This window comes from Toxorhynchites rutilus, chromosome 2 (assembly GCF_029784135.1).
Source record: "Toxorhynchites rutilus septentrionalis strain SRP chromosome 2, ASM2978413v1, whole genome shotgun sequence".
NCBI lineage: Eukaryota > Metazoa > Arthropoda > Insecta > Diptera > Culicidae > Toxorhynchites > Toxorhynchites rutilus.
In genome coordinates this window covers 26,680,390-26,700,641 of record NC_073745.1, presented here as the reverse complement: position 1 = coordinate 26,700,641, position 20,252 = coordinate 26,680,390, and the positions used below count along the sequence as shown (strand labels likewise).

The window sequence follows — 20,252 nt, the reverse complement described above, 5'->3', positions numbered from 1 at the left end:
GATCTAGAATTTACAGATTTTCTTCAAATTCAATTTCAAAAATTGAAATTATTACAGTCCATTCATAGATACCTTGATTCATAAAAATGTTGAACGCAACGCAATGAGATGATTTTCGTTGGAGACAGTTGTTAAGCAAAGTCTCGAGCGATTTGAAGAGCTTAAACTATTCTTTTCGTTCCAAGGTTAAGTATGTTCATCATCAATTCGCCAATCGTGTATTGACCCATTTAAACGATCCTATGACTAAACCGATTATGCTGCTCCTAAACTTTGTTCTACTGCTCATCACTAACGTCAATTGCACTTTTCAGTCAGAAAGTTCTCAATTTTGCGAACTTTATAATGAGACAAGAATGTTATTGTTGATCATGTTGGGTAACTTATGTTTGGAGAGCTACGTGAAACGATTCGAACGAAAAAGGATTGGATGTAGCTAGGAAGCAGACCTTCAAATCGATTTATCGTGACTTCTATATTGAACTCGTGAAACAGATTTCAAAGCGAATTGATTTCAGCGATCCGAATATAAAAAGTGCGGCTTCGATAAACCCGAAATTTCGTCAAGGTACCAAACCTTAATGACTTAGCTTGGTCCCATCTGTTGGATGTAAAAAGGCGTGATAAGAATTTTTTGTATCCATTGCTAAGGTTTGTAAGACACTGTTTGATAACTTTCATCAGTGTGTGTTGAGCGATTATTTTCGCTTTACAATGCCAACAAAACATAGTCCGGAAATCAGTTGGCACCCACAGTTATAGACTCTTTTTTGAAAATGAAGTACTATGTATCGGCTTCAAGGATGAAAAAGACGAAAAATTTGAAGACATAGTTCAACAAAACCATATATACACATCATATTATTTGGAGGATTATGGAAAGACCTTTTTATGATTTAATTTGTTGTATTGATACGATTTTGAATGCCCGTAAACAAAAAAAAATTATTCAAAATGAAAATAACCTTCGTTTTAATTCTTTTTTCCTTAATTTTTCGATACGATAAGTATCGCTGATATCAATCAGTTCCCTGCACTCCCAAACAAGAGTTTTATTTGTCACTAGCTGACCCGGCAAACCGTTAAATTTACCTTTTACTGTAAAATTCCTAGTGTTTCTTACAAAACTCACCATTATAATATCAGATTATTTTCAGACACAATTCTCGTTCAAGATTTTTCAACCACTTGCAAATAACTTGTTTCTCCCTTACATGGAATGAATATTTTATACAGAAAATATGATAGAGTATAGACAGCTCTAAATCGGACAATTCCTTCCTCGAGGTCTGCTCTTATCAACACATCCGGCAATCCTTTTTTTTTTGGTATAGACTTCTGACTACCTAGCTCGTTCGCCATGGACAAAAACAGGTGGTAGTCACTTGGTGCAAGGTCCGGACTATACGGCGGATGCAAAAAAACCTCCCATCCGAGCTCCCGGAGCTTCTGGCGCGTCACCAAAGAAGTGTGTGGCCTGGCATTGTCTTGATGGAAGACAATGCGGCCTCTGTTTATCAAAGATGGCCTCTTCTTCATGAGTGCTACCTTCAAGCGGTTCAGTTGTTGGCAGTACAGGTCCGAATTGAGCGTTTGGCCATAGGGAAGCAGCTCATAATAGATTATTCCTTGACAATCCCACCAAACACACAGCAAAGCCTTCCTGGCCGTTAATGAGGGCTTGGCCACCGTATGAGCCGCTTCAGCGGGCTTCCACCACGACCGTTTGCGCTTCACGTTGTCGTAAGTGACCCACTTTTCATCGCCAGTCACCATCCGCTTCAGAAACGGGTCGATTTTGTTGCGATTCAGCAGCGATTCACATGCGTCGACACGGTCAAAGAAGTTTTTTTGCGTCAACATGTGTGGCACCCATACATCGAGCTTCTTTGTGAATCCAAGCTTCTTCAAATGGTTAATAACGGTTTGATGACTTATCCCCAGCTCTTGGCCGATGCTACGGCTGCCACTATGCCGGTCTTTCTCGGCTAATTCAGCGATTTTGTCGCAATTTTCGACGACAGGCCTTCCGGAGCGTGGCGCATCTTCGACGACCTCTACGCCAGAACGAAAACGTTGAAACCATCGTTGTGCGGTGGAAATGGAAACTGTATCGGGTCCATAAACTGCACCAATTTTATTGGCAGCTTGAGATGCATTTTTGCCTTTGTCATAGTAGTACTGTAAAATATGTCGGATTTTCTCTTTATTTTGCTCCATATTTGCGACACTATAACTCACGAACGACTTTACCAAACAAAACACTGTCAAGGACTATTATAGCGCGTAAAAATACCTTTCCAACAAGCTATAGTATGACTCGATACAATGAATACAACTAGAACTACGCGCTTACAACGACACCTCGCGGAAATACCGCAGGACTTTTTTGACAGCCTAATATTTCGCCAAGCGTCTTTCTTTCATCTGGAACAACTCAACGATTAAGATTTCTCCGACTAATTCTGTCGCATTTGTTCACAAATGGAGGCAAACGGGAGAATTTTTCATTCTTCACGGTAACGATAAAAATAAAAATAATGATGCTGAAATACCTGAACATTCTCGCTTCATCCGAGATTCTGCGCGCGATTCGATTTCCAACCCTGCGAAAGCTACCACTAGCATTCCCGCGGAGGATCCATAAACTACGCCATGCTCCCATCATTCGAAGTGAAGATTTCCGTTCGGAATGTTCCGTTCCACCTGCTAGACGCTGTCTCGGATTTTGGGTGCAGAAAATTAAAACGAAGGCAGCTTTGTAGCGCATCATTCGATATCTTATCCTCGCCAACGACAACGGCCTGATTGGGGAACATAAAATGCTTTTAATATTGTGGGTGCTGAAAGCCAAATAATGACTTTAAATTATCATCGTCATTCACCAGGGGGCGGGGAATTTGCGTTTCCAAACTGGTTTCGCACATATTTTTTCATGAATTCGATGCTTCTCCCGAATCGATTGATTTTTTTATGCTGTTGCTCATATCCACGGGATGGGCTTTTAATTTCCGCGATAATGCTCGATGACCATAAAATTGTTGTATTTTATTCACATGCTGTGGGATTGCTTTCGGTTGAATAATATACTCCGCTTATCATTCGATGCTTTATTTATCAATTGGCTATTTGCATGACTCGGTAATGATACAACTTTTTTCAAATGTTCTAATAATAACTCTCTTTTTTCTGTTCTTTTCAGATGTTCATGAAGGTGAGTGCCATCCTGGGACACATTGTAGTGGTTAGTAAACGGTTTAGTTTCTGTTGTATGGATTCATCTATCCTACGATGTTTGAGACATATATACACAAAAACATTAAAGTTCTGGGGACAATGTGCGCCGAAAAATCTATAAACTAGCAGCAAAAAAAATACATAACGAACAAACAAATTCACATTTCATGTGGTGCGAATTTTAATCGTCTAATTTCCGCACTATATACCAGTGACAAACTTTCCCAAAAATGCAACCCTTAAAAACAACAACTTCTCTTACCTTGTTGTCTCACATCCTTTGGACACTGCAACTACCCATCCCACCCTAGCGATCCGACTGCGTCCTGTACTTGACTTCTGCATTCCATATACATACTGTTCCTCTTTGTGCTTAGTCAGGGACTAAGCTACCCAAATGTACGGACTGCGGAATCCGTACAGCACAAGAGAGCAATAATTTGCAACCGCTATTTACCGCATAAATATTAAAACTTCCCATCGCTCTATTTTTCACACACACAAACCCATATCCCAGCTGAGACCCACTGACGGGGGAATCCTTTTGGAAGTGGCACTTTCCCACTTGTTGTAATTTACTGCTAATAGAGAATGGAAAAATGAGCTCATTCGCCCCAAAAAGTCTCCCCATTCCCTTCTTCTCAACAACTCTTACCCCCTTGTAGTCACCGCAAAATGAAAAAAAAAAATGACTCACTCCCCGACAAAAGTTTCACATGACAAAAGCAGTTTTTCCTCCCGGGACACAGTGATAATGCTCTGGCACGGATGCAGAAACCGATGAAAGCTATTATTGCCAGCCGAAACAAGAACATGATCCGAGGCCGGGCCGGGGATCCGAGATTTTCTATTTTATGGCATACGTACAACACCATACATAATGCTTGGCAAGGCTCACGGCGGCCACTACTGGAGTCAAATTCAACTTTGGCAAACATTCCAATTATGATGATACTTGGGCGCATACTTTTCGCAGCCTGGGTGGGGGCGGAGGAGGTTTAAACTTCCACATAGGAGTCATATTTATTGTGTTTGTTCATCACTTTTATTGAGCTTCTGCCGTCGCCTACGAGGAATAGTGGAAATATGAGCTGTGTTTGACAACGAGCGAAAGTTTCGAAGAAACTTTCGTAATTTACTAGAAATTTGTGCTGATAGTATTTGGTCACTAGTTCCAGCTCTAGGGTTGCTAATATGGATTGTTAACCGGTATTACCGTTATCGGTTTTACCGGTAATACCGGGTCATTTTTCATTACCGAATTACCGGTAATTTTACAATGAATAACCGGTAATCTCGGTAATTTTAATTTTTGCACCATAAATAATATTTGCTTTTTTTTTTAAATATTACTCGAGAATCAAAATAAGATAGAAAAAAACATAGGCAGTGTTGCGCCGATTCTACGACCCAGGATAAGCTTCAGCGATGAGAATAAGAAAAAGAAAAATAAAATCCCTTAAGAAAAATTTCCCTTAAGAAAAATAAAATCTAATTCATCGTGATAGATGCGTAGAAACATTTTCTATCAATGTATGCGAACATCTTTGTGATCTTTTCATAAATGTTCGGGTTATGAGCGTGCGAAATATTTCATTTTTTCCTTCATGTTCAGTGCCTATATTTTCATTTTACCCCCTATATCTTCTGGTGAGACGTATTTCTACATGAAAAAATCGAACAAGAAGACTCATAAATACTGAAATATTTTTTTTTTTTTTTTATCTTCGCTTATTTTTCGTCGGCCTATTTCCGCCACTTTAGTGCCAATCACCGACATCAGGGAGGCGACTCCACCTGTTCCTACCTATCAGACTCAACAACTCATGAGCCGGGCCTACTTCTTTTACTTCCGCTCCGAAGGAAGACGTAACCAGAGATTTTTCGCCTCAGAAAATCCCAACGACGCCAGCTGGGATTGAACCCAGGCCGATCGGATTGTGAGGCTGTTACGCTAACCATACAACCACTGGCGCCGTCTGAAATATTTGTCATGAGATAAATAATATTTCCTGACTGATGCTGGTTCTTGTAAAAAGTTTGAAAAATGTTAAAATAAAATAATGTTTTTTTTTCAAAATTTTCAATCTATCTTTATTTTATTTCACTTGTCCTCAATCTAAGTATTGGTCTACATTCTTACTACTGCTTAATATTAATTAATACCAAGGAAAGCTAGATAGTCAATTAAAATATTTTATTTACAGGACAAATTCAACAAATCACTTCTTCTTCTTGAATGGCACTAACGTTCCTAGAACTTCTACGTCAAATAACACGCCTTGAATGCATTCTGAGTGGTAAGCTCTAGAATACGCCTTACCACAATGCAAGTCGGACATGCAACAAAATCACATAATCAATGATATTACATCACCTTTGAATATCTTAATTGTGTATGAATTGAGTGTCAGTAAAAAACTGCTCTAGAGAAGAATACATTCTTAAGCGCGTTGTCCCATTGTTTCATCAATCGATTCGCTATATATCAGGTTGGGGAAAAAGTAATCCATTATTTTTGGGCGAAATTCAAAACTATTTTTAATAAGCTTCGGACTGTCCGATTTGGCTGAAATATGCACCGTTTTGTTATAAAATTTGTTGCCATTTTAAAGGTAGCTTCTCCTCTTGGTTCCAGTTACTTGTCACTCTAGAAATTTTGCAATGCAGGAAAAAGGTAGTAATCGCTTGGTGCCTGGTCCGCACTATATGGTGGATGCATTAAAACATCCCAATCAAGCTCTCGGAATAGTGTTGCCTTGAGTTGTCCTGATGGAACACAACGTCTCTTCTATTGGCAAATTCTGGTTTCTAGTCAATCGCTAGCTTCAAATGGTCCATTTGTTGTCAGAAGAGATCTAAATTTAGTGTATTGCACTCAAATTTTTTTTTAAATAAATTAAATTGCACGTATTTTACTGTTGCAGTATCGGCACCATAAGCACTATTTCACAATTTCAGCATTTTCGCCTTTATAAAAGAAAAAGTGTAAAATGTACAAAATTTTCTCTCGATATTACGCGAGATATTGATGACTAAAACCAGCTGCCGAGAAATTAATGGATAACTTTTTCTCCAACCTATAAATACATTCCACATTGAATGCAAATAATTACGACACGATATTTTGCCTTTTTTTTGACAGATAAAATTTGATCAACGTGTACTGATCAAATATATTCGGCACAAAACATGACAAGCAAGTATTCAATTATTGGATGCCTAAAATATTTTTTTCGGTCTGTTCTTCGAACCTTGTTTTACATGGATTTGTTACCTTAAATACTTCAGTCGATTTTTTTCCATGTTCGAAACACGAAACACTGTATTCGGAATCTTAAATTGTTCCCAGGATTCGGCATCTAAATTTTGGATTATCTAGATCACTAATCTAGTATCCGTTCAAAATTCTGAACTAAAAAACTAATAACTGTGAATAAATTAATAAAATATAGACTGTTTCCTTCCTTCCTCTAAAGTAACGTGCTACACTATTCACTTTCCTAGTTTCCTTAACACTAACCGGTGTTAAATAAAAAATGAGAATTTTTTCAATCACATATAAAAAAAAATTTTTTTTGTTTTCGTCGATTTCAGTATTTTTATTAACAACATAATGTATTTTCTTCAAAAAAATGTCAGTGAATGTTTGAGTAAGGGCCGTGGTCTGCTGTTCGACGCAACTTTGTCGCGATGCTCTCACAAGAACGTTGTACGGCACTTACGTCCATTTTCCGGATACAATTCCGGATTCTTGTAGTCAGTTGCTTCGTGTCCTTGGTCCTCCAATTGTTTTTATACACTAGGACACTGAGTGAGCCAAAGAAATCCTCTATTGGGCGGCACTGGGGCAAGTTTGTTGGGTTACGATCTTTCGGCACGAACGGTATCTTTTTCTCCTCAAGATACGCCAGCGTCTTCTTGGCGTAATGGGAAGACGCCTTGTCCGGCCAGAAGACGTACTTCCCATCCGCGTGATGCTCGTTCAGGAACGGCAGCAGGATTTTATCGAGGCACTCTTCTCGATAGATTTGTTGGTTGATTGCCAGAACGCTCGGCTTAAACCAAGGCTTTGAAATGCCCCGGTCGGAAATGGCGATGTACAACATACCCTTTTTTTCAAACTTGTGCTTGAACTTGTATTTCACTTCAGGCGGTGTAGATGACTTGTCGCTGGAGTAGTAATTATCATTTCCTGGAATATGCGTTTTGGACAGCGGAAAATAGCTTTCGTCGTCCAGAACGAAAGATGTCCCGCGGTATTTTTTGGTCATCCACCGACACTGTGATTTAACCGTCTCAATCTGCTCCTCCGTGTACTCCGTCGACCTCGTCTTCTTCCTGACGATTCCTTCCATCTTGAGGGTCCGATGGATCAATACGTGGGAGCAGCCATATTTCCGACCGACGTCACGCAGGCTGGTTGCGTCCTTGTTGTCAAACAGCTTCTTTAACGATGTCTTCCTCTGCTTCGTCATTATCGTCACCGGACGACCACTTCCGACCTTCCGCTCTACGTTCAGGGAACCCAGGATACGATATACCGTACTGACAGGTACATTTTCTTCCTTAAAATGTGCCACCGTGAGCTTTTTTCCTTGCTGGAAATGCATTTCGTAGAACCGTACAATGCGTTCGCGGAGCACGTGCTGTTTCGACGCCATCTTTGCTTTGACTAAATTCAAACTAGCAAAACCAAACACGCCTACTGTTTCTAGGGAGCCCAAAGAGCAATTTTCTTGGAGAAAGAAAATTTTACGCTCTTTATTTGAGTTACTGAAAGGTATTGAAAAAATTGTCATTTTTTATTTAACACCCGTTAGAACTACCAACCGGTCAAAATGACCGGTGGTATCATTTGTTCAAAAGAATTTATCTTAAATTTTATAAATTATTTTATAAATTATTTTTTAATAAAGTTATGCCTCTTTCTAAATATATTTTGTATCCTTTGAAATTTTCATATTTTTATGACTAAATATCACACTGGTCAGAATAATTGGTTTGGTAGAAAAAAAAACTATAAAAACTGTCGGTATTTCTAGTGTTCTAGAGAATTGTCAAACGATCATTGTATTTGACATTTCCCTCTGAAATTGTTGCACATCTCATGTTTACGTAGTTCTCGAACCGCGAAAGTTCATTCACCTCTAGTATCTGAAATGACAATTTTCCCAGGTTTCTCAGTTTAAAAGTACGTTTAAGGAAACATATTCCGGTCTACACAACGACAAGCGAGTACAAAAGTACTCAACACCAAAAATACCCCCGACTTGCATGTATTTGCAAATCGGATTCCCCCAAGCACAATAATTTCGAAGTCCGTGTTAGGGAAACACAGCTCGATGGGAACAAAAATACCTCCTATGCATGTATATTTGCAAAGCGGATTCCCCCAGGTACATCGATTCTGAAGTCTGTGTTGGGGAAACCGTAAATCGGGCCAATCAAAACTTTGCAGTTAGGGCGTTCAGACCGCTTGACATTTTACAGTTATTCAATTGTTCATTTCATGAAAAATTATATTTCATTAATTGCGATAGACACGGAGAAATATTTCCTGTCAATTGATGCAAACATCTTTCCGATCTATTAAGGAATGTTCGAGTTATAAGCATTCGAAATACGGGTAGGATTAGCACACAAATCGGCTGAACAAATGTATGGGAAAAAAGGAAGTTGTTGGGGAGCCTGGCCTAAGAAATTCGATGGCTCACCGCTTCAGGCCCCAACATCGACGAAAATCCAGTATTCATAAAACCGTCGGGAGAAAACCCAAGCAAAGCAAAACTGCACTCCAATGCAGTGCCGACGACAATCACACAACCAATCGGTCAGCTGTTCTCTTATCAGCTAATGTTTCTTCCGCAGTAAGAGTATTTCAGCACACAAGTTTACTCAATACACACATGAATTCATATTTCACAACATTACATATACATTTAATCATCAATACTCATTACATTAATTCACAGATTCACATACAATTAATATAAATTACATTACAGTTCATTCCAAAATTACACAACAGAATATTGACAAATAGGTTCCAGCTTTCCTCTGTATGACCATAACAATTAATTCCCGTGGTGGACCGATAGCAACTGAGATCGCTCCGCTTAGTGCTAAAATTCACAGCGCACTGATGATGATGCTGTTGATCCCGTACTCGTGCGATGTTTCCCGAAACCAACAGTTCGGTAGTGGTAAGTTTAATCCTCCGTTTTGCTATCGTTCTGCGTGCGATGTTCGAGTCGTACGGGAGTGATAAGCGATTAGACAATGCTGCTTGTCTCGCTTTCGCTAATGACAGACCCGTATCGATATCATCGATATCAACGATATCATCACATGGTCCGTTGTTTACCAAATACTCCTTTGTTCGAGACCAGCTGATTGGTACTTTCACTCTCGATTATGTTATCGATCTAGGGATGCCATGTTAGTCGCGAACAGAAGTTCTTCCAGTTTTCATGAATTTAAACCGTTTAGAGGTTAGCGAATGGTAATGTATAGCATATCAAACAAATCTTAGGAATCTTAGAATTTCCGATTCGATTGATATGCAAATCATGAGAATTCGTTCACAGTGAAAATAGTTACTAACCTTTAACTTTATTTCATAAAAACGTGACCTGTTTTCTGACTTGGCACCTTTCCTGAAAGACGTAGTTCTACGTCAAAAAAAATTTGATTAATTTCGACGCCTTATGGTAGTATTAGCAACTAGAGACTTTTCAACAAACCCAAACTCGTATCGATTATATGTGATTTTCATAAAGAAAAATCGATTTGCATTTACTAGTGGCGTAAAAACACTCCAAATCGGACAAACCAAGATCATTTACATTAATTATGTTCCATGTACGAGTTATAGCTATTCAAAAACCCGGAAAACCCGCGTCCGACTTCAATTCGTACCGCCCAATAGCAATGCTGTCTTGTATACGGAAATTGTTGGAGAAAATTATCTTGTTTCGCCTTGATCGATGGGTTGAAACGAATGGCCTACTCTCAGATACACAATATGGGTTCCGCAGGGGCAAGGGGACGAATGATTGTCTTGCGTTGCTTTCTTCAGAAATTCAAATGGCTTACGCCGAAAAAAAACAAATGGCTTCAGTATTCTTGGACATAAAGGGGGCCTTTGATTCTGTTTCAATAGAGGTTTTGTCAGACAAATTACACTCTCGGGGTCTGCCGCCTCTATTGAATAATATGTTATATAACTTGCTTTGTGAGAAACATTTGAACTTTTCTCACGGAGATTCGGCAGTAAGTCGGGTCTCTTACATGGGCCTCCCCCAGGGCTCATGTTTAAGCCCCCTTTTGTACAACTTCTACGTAAGCGACATTGACAATTGCCTTACACAAAATTGCAGCCTAAGACAACTTGCAGATGATGGAGTGGTGTCTGTCGTAGGATCAAACGAATCCGACCCCTTACAAGATACATTGAATAATTTTTCAACCTGGGCCATTGGACTAGGGATCGAATTCGCCACGGAGAAAACAGAGATGGTGGTTTTTTCTAGGAAGCATAAACCAGCAAAACCAAAGCTTCAACTTTTGGGTAAACCGATCACTCATGCTATGTCATTCAAGTATCTTGGGGTCTGGTTCGACTCCAAATGCACTTGGGGGGCCCATATTAGGAATCTGAGTAAAAAATTCCAACAAAGAATAAACTTTCTCCGTACAATTACCGGCACATGGTGGGGAGCCCATCCAGAAGATCTTATAATGTTGTATAGAACAACTATTCTCTCAGTGATGGAGTACGGCAGTTTCTGTTTTCAATCAGCTGCCAAAACACACTTCATTAAACTCGAGCGAATTAAGTATCTTTGTCTCCGTATCGCGTTGGGATGTATGCCCTCAACGCATACCATGAGTCTCGAGGTTTTGGCAGGCTTACTCCCACTAAAAGATCGCTTCAATTTATTATCTCTTCGGTTCCTCATCCGGTGTAAGGTTATGAACCCATTGGTGATCGGAAATTTTGAACAGCTGATCGAGCTAAATTTTCAATCTGGGTTCATGAGTCCATATCATGAATTCATCTCCATGCAGGTTGATCCTTCTTCGTATATTCCCAACCGTGTTTGTTTTCCTGACTACATCAATCTCTGTGCATTTTGATCTGTCCATGAAGCAGGATATCCATGGAACATCAGATTATCTTCGATCGAGGATCGTTCCAACGATCTTCGATGCAAAGTATGGGGATATCAATTGTGATAATATGTACTTTACTGATGGGTCCTCTATGAATGATTCCACAGGATTTGGAGTGTTCAACGAATTTTTTAGCACCTCCCACAGTCTTCAGAATCCTTGCTCAGTGTATATTGCTGAATTGGCAGCGATACACTGGGCGCTGGACAGCGTCGCCTCACGACCTGTTGAACACTATTACATTGTAACGGATAGTCTTAGCTCTGTCGAAGCTATCCGTTCAGTGAGGCCGGAAAAGCACTCGCCGTACTTCCTTGAGAGAATACGAGAAATTTTGAGTGCTTTATCCAGACGCTGTTATGTCATTACCTTTGTCTGGGTCCCTTCACATTGCTCAATTCCGGGTAATGAGAGGGCTGACTCATTAGCAAAGGTAGGTGCAATTGAAGGCGATATTTATCAGCGTCAAATCGCTTTCAATGAATTTTATTCTTTAGTCCGTAAAAATACCATCGCTAACTGGCAACGTAAATGGAACGAAGATGAATTGGGCCGGTGGTTTCACTCGATTATCCCTAAGGTTAGCCTCAAACCGTGGTTCAAAAGTCTGGACTTGAGTCGGGACTTTATTCGCACCTTCTCCCGACTCATGTCCAATCACTGTTCGTTAGATGCACTACTCTTTCGTTTCAATCTTGCCGACAACAATCTTTGTGTTTGTGGCCAAGGTTACCACGACATCGAGCACGTTGTTTGGTCGTGCGAGCTGTATCTTGTCGCCAGATCGAATTTAGAAGACACCCTTCGGGCCCGAGGAAGGCAGCCCATGGTGCCGGTGAGAGACGTGTTGGCTCGGTTAGACCTTGATTACATGTCCCAAATATATGTATTCCTTAAAGCTATCGATCTTCGTGTGTGATTGTCCTTATACCCTTAGTTTTTCCTTTTCCTTTTCCTTTGTGAGAGATCGGATCCCTTCTTAAGAATAAGATGAAATGTAAATACATATTAGATATAAGATAGGTTTAAGAATTGAGTGTGATGAGTGTGATTGAGTGTGTGAGTGTGATCATTGTCAATATATCCTCATATCCCCTCCTTTTCCTGAAGAAAATATGTCACCCTTCTAAACTCGAGTCGACCGCGAGTAATCGGTTTCCTATATTATTAACATTAGAATTAAGGAAAAATGTATATATATACTAGTAACAATACAGTAAGGAGTTCGGCTCCTTTAAACCTATGTAACTGAGCCTGTAAAAATAAACGATTTAAATAAAAAAAAAAAAATTATGTTCCATGAATTCTACTGAGATGTTTATTTGGAATGATGTTTACGTGAAACTGATGGGAATCATTTCGATTTAAAATTTTAACAATTGTTCATACACAATATCATGAGTTGTGTCTCAAAAAATTAAAAACATTCCACCACCTTAAGAAAGTACAGCAAGTTACGAGCGGAGTTAACTTAAAACAAGTTGAAATTATTCCTGCCGGAGAAATTCACTGCAAAAACATACGCTAACCACGGAGAGAAGCCATCCCGCCGGAATCCACAGGGAAGACGGAATAATTCGTTTTCCTTGTTTTGCACTTTCTTCGGCATATCAAGTAGAAAGTCACATCATGTATCTACACTGCCAGAGAAAAAAAAAGGAACCAGCACTGGCTCTCATGCTAAGAACCGGGTTCAGCCTGGGGTTTCCACCACGTCTGCGACCGGAGGCAACCGCAGCAACGTTTCCCCCGGGTGAGTGTATCTGTCCGCTTGTGTGTCTCTCTGTGCCTCTGCATGGCGGCTGAGGCTGGAACGACAAAAGTCAGTAAACTAGTTCCACACATACACAGACAAACCACATACACACATACCCGGACTGAGTTTTCTTGATCCTGAAGCCAAAAATCCTGCGAGGATTATTGTAACATAAAAGCTGCATCGTGTGTTGTGTGGATCTGTGCGTGATACGAGCGGAGTCAACCGATGGTCGGTGGCCAAGTGGGATAACAGAGTAATGCTATATTATTGCTCATAAATAGAGAGGTGACTTAACGTCGTTATGGGTCCCGACTTTATTAGAGAAGAGGATTGTTGATATGGTCTCGGCGGATGGCACTAATTCAAGTCACGGTTTTTTATAGCATCAATTTGTTTTCTTTCTCAAGGCGAGGCTTATTGTGTCCACATAATACTAGCAACGCTTGCCACTTGGAAAGCATATTTCCTCGTTGCAAAATAGATCATGATAAAAGTACCCTTCAGCCAATTCCTGGCACTCCGGAGTGCACATAAGGGGGCAGTCCTATAGGGAAATGAGGACTTTGACATTTCCAGTTTCGTTCGTCAACCTCTATCTCTCTCTGTGGGAGCGGTTCATAATTTTACAACTTTTCCCGTCCGTTACTGCTGCTATTACTACGACTTGTTCCTAGCCTATCACATGAAGCCCACTTCAAACTTAGAGCCACTCTCGTCGTCCCCACCGTTATTGCCATTTGGTCCATGCGGGGAACAACGCGAAGCAGCAGCAACGAATGCACAGCAGAGCAGAGCAGTGCATTCACGAATGGGCAGACATTCACGAGTGCTACTTAGGACCCCAACGGTTCTGCGCTCAAGTGGCAAACAAGGTGGATTCCTGCCTTTCTGGCTGGTTCGTGGGGTTGTGAGGTACACTTGGAAAGTTCGGCTCAAATAAGTAGCTGCCTGGAATGTGCAGGGTGCATGTTCCGGCAACAGAAGGGTGCAAAAGGGCTATCTTGTATATGAGATAGTGGGTTCATTGGACTTTTGTTTGCTCAGTTCCGGGATGCTCGATAGCGAAGGGACTAATTAAAATGCCAAAACACAAATATTGTAGATATTTGCACGGGTTGAGGAAAAAAAGTTCAAATTCTAGCTCACAGAATTACGGAATATGAATGACTGTCGCTGATTGCGAAAGCGAATAGCAAATGTCAATTTTATTATACAAATGAACTGTCCACATTGAGTGTGTTGTATATTTGAACAAATTGAATTTTCGTCATGCAATTCTTTGTTCTAAATCAGCCATACTCAACCTGCGGCCCATTAAATATATTTAATCCGATCATTAGGGGTTGATGTTGTTGACGTTAGTGAATAAGAATGAAAAAATTGATATGAAAATCAGAAAACAGGTCAAGTTTTTTATGAAATAGTTTTAACGTTAATAATTATTTGAGTTCTGAACGGATCGGAAATTTTTCGATACGGTATATATTAGGGGTCGCTTATCCATAAATGATTTCAATAAGGAACGTTGGAAGAATACACATTTTCCTATCGTGTTCCCGTGGACGAATTTGTATCAGCGAGGTACGATATTTTAATATCACTAATAATCAGACGAGCGTAAATCGGTCGCTCGAAATTCAAATGCAACATTGGTTCTACAGAGAAGAGATGGAAAGAGAAAATGTTTCAATCTTAGCTCCGACGTATTCTATTAATTCTAACCATTCGCGATTCCAAATTACAGTATTCACAATTCATCAGTAGCTACCGACCAGACGACAGCGAGGCTCTCGAAATGGCCTTTCTCATGGCTGAGTGTTTGGTTTAGTTCTCTAAACTGGTCTTTTCAAGACTAGAGACGAATGAGTTGATGAGTTCTAAAGCCTCTATAATTTAAAGTACAAAGTTTCGAGCCTTAATACCTCATTGTCAGTTGGACAAAGTGGTATGTCAATCACTTCATTCGAGAGATAAAAGGTGTATGAGAAAAACCAGCATTTTTGACTTAGAACTGCTACGAATTCCAATGATTTGCATACCAATCGAATCGAATTTTTTTCAAGATTTGTTTGATATGTTATATATTACAATTCGGTAATCTCTAAACGGTTTAAATCATGAAAACTGGAAGAACTTCCTTCTCATACATTTGTTCTGCCGATTTGTGTGCTAACCCTACCCGTATTTCGAACTTATAACTCGAACAAGATCGGAAAGATGTTTGCATCAATTGATAGGAAATATTTATACGGGTCTGTCACAATTAATAAAATGTTATTTTTCATGTGATGAACAATTGAATAACTGTAAAATGTCAAGCGTTATCTAAACGCCCTAACTGCCAAGGGTTGATTGACCCGATTTACGGTTTCCCCAACACAGACTTCAAAATCGATGTACATGTGGAAATCCGCTTTGCAAATATACATGCAAGTCGGGGGTATTTTTGTTCCCACCGAGCTGTGTTTCCCTAACACGGACTTCAAACTTAATGTGCCTGGGGGAATTCGCTTTGCAGATACATGCAGGTCGGGGGTGTTGAGTACTTTTGTACTCGCTTTTCGTTGTGCAGACCGGAATATGTTTCCCTAAAACGTACTTTTAAACTAAGAAGCCTGGGAAAATCGTCATTTCGGACACTAGAGGTGAATGATCTTTCGCGGTTCGAGAACTACGTAAACATGAGATGTGTAATAATTTCAGAGGGAAATGTAAAATACAATGATCGTTTGACAATTCTTCCGTTCACATATTTTGGTAGTCCTAGGCATCGTATCAAACGTAATAGGACGGTCATCAAATTTATTCGTAACGAAGAAAATAATCTATTACAAAAATGTCGATGCATTCTAAAATAATATTCGAAGTGGTAAACAAATGAATTGCTTAATATAATTGCGTAGTTTTACGTCAAAAATATGCGGTAGTGTCCTAGATACAGCCCCTTAGAATTTTTTAATGACCCAACAACATGTTTCAATAGCTCGAAACCGCTTCGAAAGCAAACTATTGGAATCACAAAAATCTATAAATATGATTACCTGCTTGAAAGTCTATTTTAGTCAGGATTTGTCAATGCATGTCGTTGGCTATCCGTTGAAAGTTCTCTAAATATTGTGCTCACCCTGGCCAACCTCAGTTTCCATTTGGCAACTGTCTTGAATAATAGTCTTCGCCACACAGTGCATCTTCAGAATATGCAAAAAGCAAGCATAGTGTAGAGCAGAATCAAAGCAGAAGATAAATATTAAATAGCCGTCGAATGTCGTCGGTATTCATACCGTGCAGATTGTACAAATAGCTGATTTAATGCGTTTTCAAATTGATAACTGCAGTGGGTGACAAATATATAATCGGCTAGAGCCGCAATGTTTGTAGTACGAGAAGAATGTTGCGATGCGTACTGAGTGCGTTACGTAATTGTTCTGAGCGCGTGGATTGTTCTTGCGAAAACAAGAATGAACCATGAATCAATCATCTTCAATCGGTTCGGTTCTTTTCAGGGTCACTAAAACTTTCCACTGAAGAGTTATTTTGATGCATTCTAAAAATCTATTTTATATTTGTTATTGCCTGAATGGAGCATCTGTGAATTCAGGAGTATGGTTGGCGTAATGAAATAGTTTAGAATTATAGAGGTTTTAGGCTTCCTCAGTGCATACGCAAGGCTAGAAAGCCTTGAAAAAGACCAAATTAAAAAATCGAACTAAACAATTTGGCTTTTAAAAATGCTTGATGACTTGATGACTAATAAATCGTGAATAAATTCATTCACGCAATGACGGGTAGTCAAACATAGTGCGAACGATGCTGTCGAAATGTTGAATTGAATTTTGTAAAATAACAAAACAATCACTGCCGTTTACACAGTCGCCTAACAATACATTACATTTGTAGTTAAAATTTGAATGTGCGAGTGCGTGTCATACACAAATACCTATAAAGTGTTAGGAATTAAAAAAAAGTAACCGACCGGCACTTTTGTTTTACATGATAGTTAGTCGAATATAAACAACAAAGAATCGAATTTGATCATCCCTCCATCACTTAGGTGAACAACCTTGACGCAACGAATAGGGCGCTTGCAGCGTGCATATGTATTAGTGATCTTATAGCATATTAATAAGGAAATAAGCGATGTTTTCAGGATTCAAAGAGCGTAATGAATTTTTGTTGTCAGTACTGTTAATGGGGTACTGATCTGAAAACTGGAACGCCACTCAGCGTCTTTCACTCAAAACATAAATTTATTTATTTTTCATTAGATGCGTTCTGGCATACGTCTTGATGGGGTTCTTCCTTCACATATTAATATCGAGTACGTGGTGTTGTTTTGAACCGCTTGTATCTGTTGCATTTGTCTCTTGTTAGAAGACACAAAATGTCTACTCAAAATAATACATTGTTTTATTCACTCTGTAGAACCTTATACTTCCGTTCAATACTCACCATCATAAAAAAATTATCATTAGTCTTTTTGCTTTCCGTTTTGTTTATTTTTGCTTCATGCAAACTCAGCTTTTGAAAAATCTGTTTTAGAAAAATGAAGTGTTCAGCACCTAATTATGGAAAAAGATATTGCGATTGTGTATAAGAAGTAAGCTTCCATAAAGCTAATCCAGTTCGATTGCCCGCAGTTGGTGACAATTCGGTGGGCTATTGCTTTTTCCACTGAACTCGATGTTGTTTTCTAAAAGCCATTCTAGTACTGACTGCCGTGACCAGGGTTGCGAGGTCTAGAGGTCATCTTCAAATTTACTTGCTTCAAACTAAGAGGCACCTCACATTCCAAAAATTGTACGCAGAATGATCTCTCAACTCTCAACTTAGTGCACCCGTGGCCGAGTGGTTAGCGTCTCACATTATCATGCCGGGTGTTCCGGTTCGATTCCCGTTCTGGCCGGGGGATTTTTCGTCAAAGAAATTTCCTTCGACTTGCACTGTGGTCATGCGTATTCAAGAGCTTGCCCCTCGGAATACATTCAAGGCGTGTTATTTGGCTTAAGAAATCTCGACCAAGTATTAATAAATGACGCTAGTTAATGCATACGTTGAGACGGCAAAAGTTCCACAAGGGAACGTTAACGCCATTCAAGAAGAAGAAGATGATCTCTCAACTCGATGCATTGTATCATCCAATCCCGAGAATCAAAGTCTCTCTCGTTCTACCCTCTCTTACACCTCTCGTTTTCTTGAAGTAATGCCAGATTCACGGCAAGTCATATATCTTTAGAATGTGACCAGAATCTGAACCCCTTGTTCACACATCGGAACAATGAGAATTAAAGATTGGGCTCGAAAACCATAAGACACACAAAAATGATCACCGAAAATTCAGTTTAAATCGGATACTTCTCAAATTTTCCGGGATTAAATAACTATATATTAGCTATGTTTTGGCATAATTTACTTATTGAATTTCCTCCCCCAACCTGAATACTCGTACATTTCTCTTGACATTGCTCATGAGATCTTGGGCGAGGCTTTGACCATCTTCCTTACACAATTTTTCCCATTTTTTTTCAGAGCTCCATCGGTTTCGAATGTTTTTCCGCTTTTCTTCAGCTTCTTCTTCATTATCGCCCAAAACTTTTCGATCGGACGAAGTTCTGGCGAATTTTGCGGGTTTGCCTCCTTCGGGACCACATTAACGCTCTTCGCTTCGTACCAATCCATTACAGGCTTGGCGTAATGCGAGAATCGGCCAGAACAGCGTGGGACCGCGGTGAGAGCGGAGGAAGGGCAGCAAGAGCTTCGGCAAGCATTCCTCTCGATAAATCTACCCGTTTACGGTGCCGGTTGTAACGAACGGCTTGCTGTAACGTCCGCACCCGCAGATCGCCTGCCCCAACAGGTACTTCTTCGCGAATTTGTCCGTCTTTCTTTTCCGGAACTTTTCCGGAACCACCATATGGGACGTAAAACGACAAAAAACTTGAGGCTGGGGATTTCTTTGGTGTCCGCCTTGATGTATGTCTCGTCGTCCATGACGAGACAGCCTTGCTTGACCAGCCACTCATGGTACAGCTTCCGCGCACGCCATTTGGCCACCGTGTTTAGCTTGTCAGTCCGGCTTGGCGCCTTCCTGACCTTAAAAACACGTAGCCCAGCCCGCTTCATTGTCTGCTGGATGAACCACTTCGACGAATTGACCTTTTTGGCCACGTCTCGGGTGGAAAGGTTCGGGTTCTTCTTAAAGTACTGCCTTATCTTCCGCGTCTTCTCTGGGTATTTCGTTTTCGGTTTTCGGCCGCTTCCAGCGCGCCGCTCGATTGTCTTCGTCTCCCGGAAAATCTTCACAACGCGGGATACGGTGGAATGGTGGATTCCAAACCTTTTGCCGATCCATTTGTGCGACTGACCAACATTATCGATCACCGCCCCCAAGATTCGCTGGCGTAGCTCTTCTTGTTTCGAACGCATCTCGGAAACTACTTGACAGATCGCGATAAAATTTTGCACACATAAACATAACACTCTAAACTAGTATTACGCAAAATTTCATTAATTTTTACCCACGCGATAAAAAGTTACACCCAAAACAAACATTCAACATTCAAACATTGCTTCTTCCGGTGGATCTTACATTTTGGAAACTTTGCGTTCTCGGACACTATTATGTCAAGTGTACAAGAATTGGGTTAATTTTAATTAAAGGCATCGTATATAGATATATATTTCCCATGTCTGCTTTAGATCCCACACTGACTTTAAAAATCATTCTAGCAAACTACTTTAAAAATCAGAGAGATGATACGAATTGACATTTTTGACAGATAAACAATACAAGTTTTGGATACACGCTAAAAAATACGCACTGGTTTATGTGTTATAACATATAAAAAGTTTATAAATTCTTTTCGATACACTCGTCATTCCTCTGAAACTCAAATGAGGATTTTTAGTAACCTGATATGAAGTCCCTAGTTTGCATAATATTCATGCTAAGGAGTGTATCGAAAAGTAATCTTAAACTTTTAAACATCTAAACAAAATCATCCATGAGAATGCACTGGTAGTGATTGTTCAAAATACGCTCATATAGCTTTCAAGCTAGTGTTTTAGCGCAATCTTACTG

At 39.9% G+C, this 20,252-nt stretch overlaps 1 protein-coding gene across 1 annotated transcript in view; it reads left to right on the top strand.

The window, feature by feature from the left end:
- LOC129765615 (tyrosine-protein kinase-like otk) overlaps nucleotides 1-20,252 on the top strand; it is a 191,195-nt gene that overhangs the window by 79,501 nt on the left and 91,442 nt on the right. Inside the window, exon 7 of the mRNA XM_055766027.1 lies at nucleotides 3,203-3,214. Within this exon, the coding sequence (XP_055622002.1) occupies nucleotides 3,203-3,214 (12 nt within the window). The remainder of the gene's footprint in view (nucleotides 1-3,202; nucleotides 3,215-20,252) is intronic.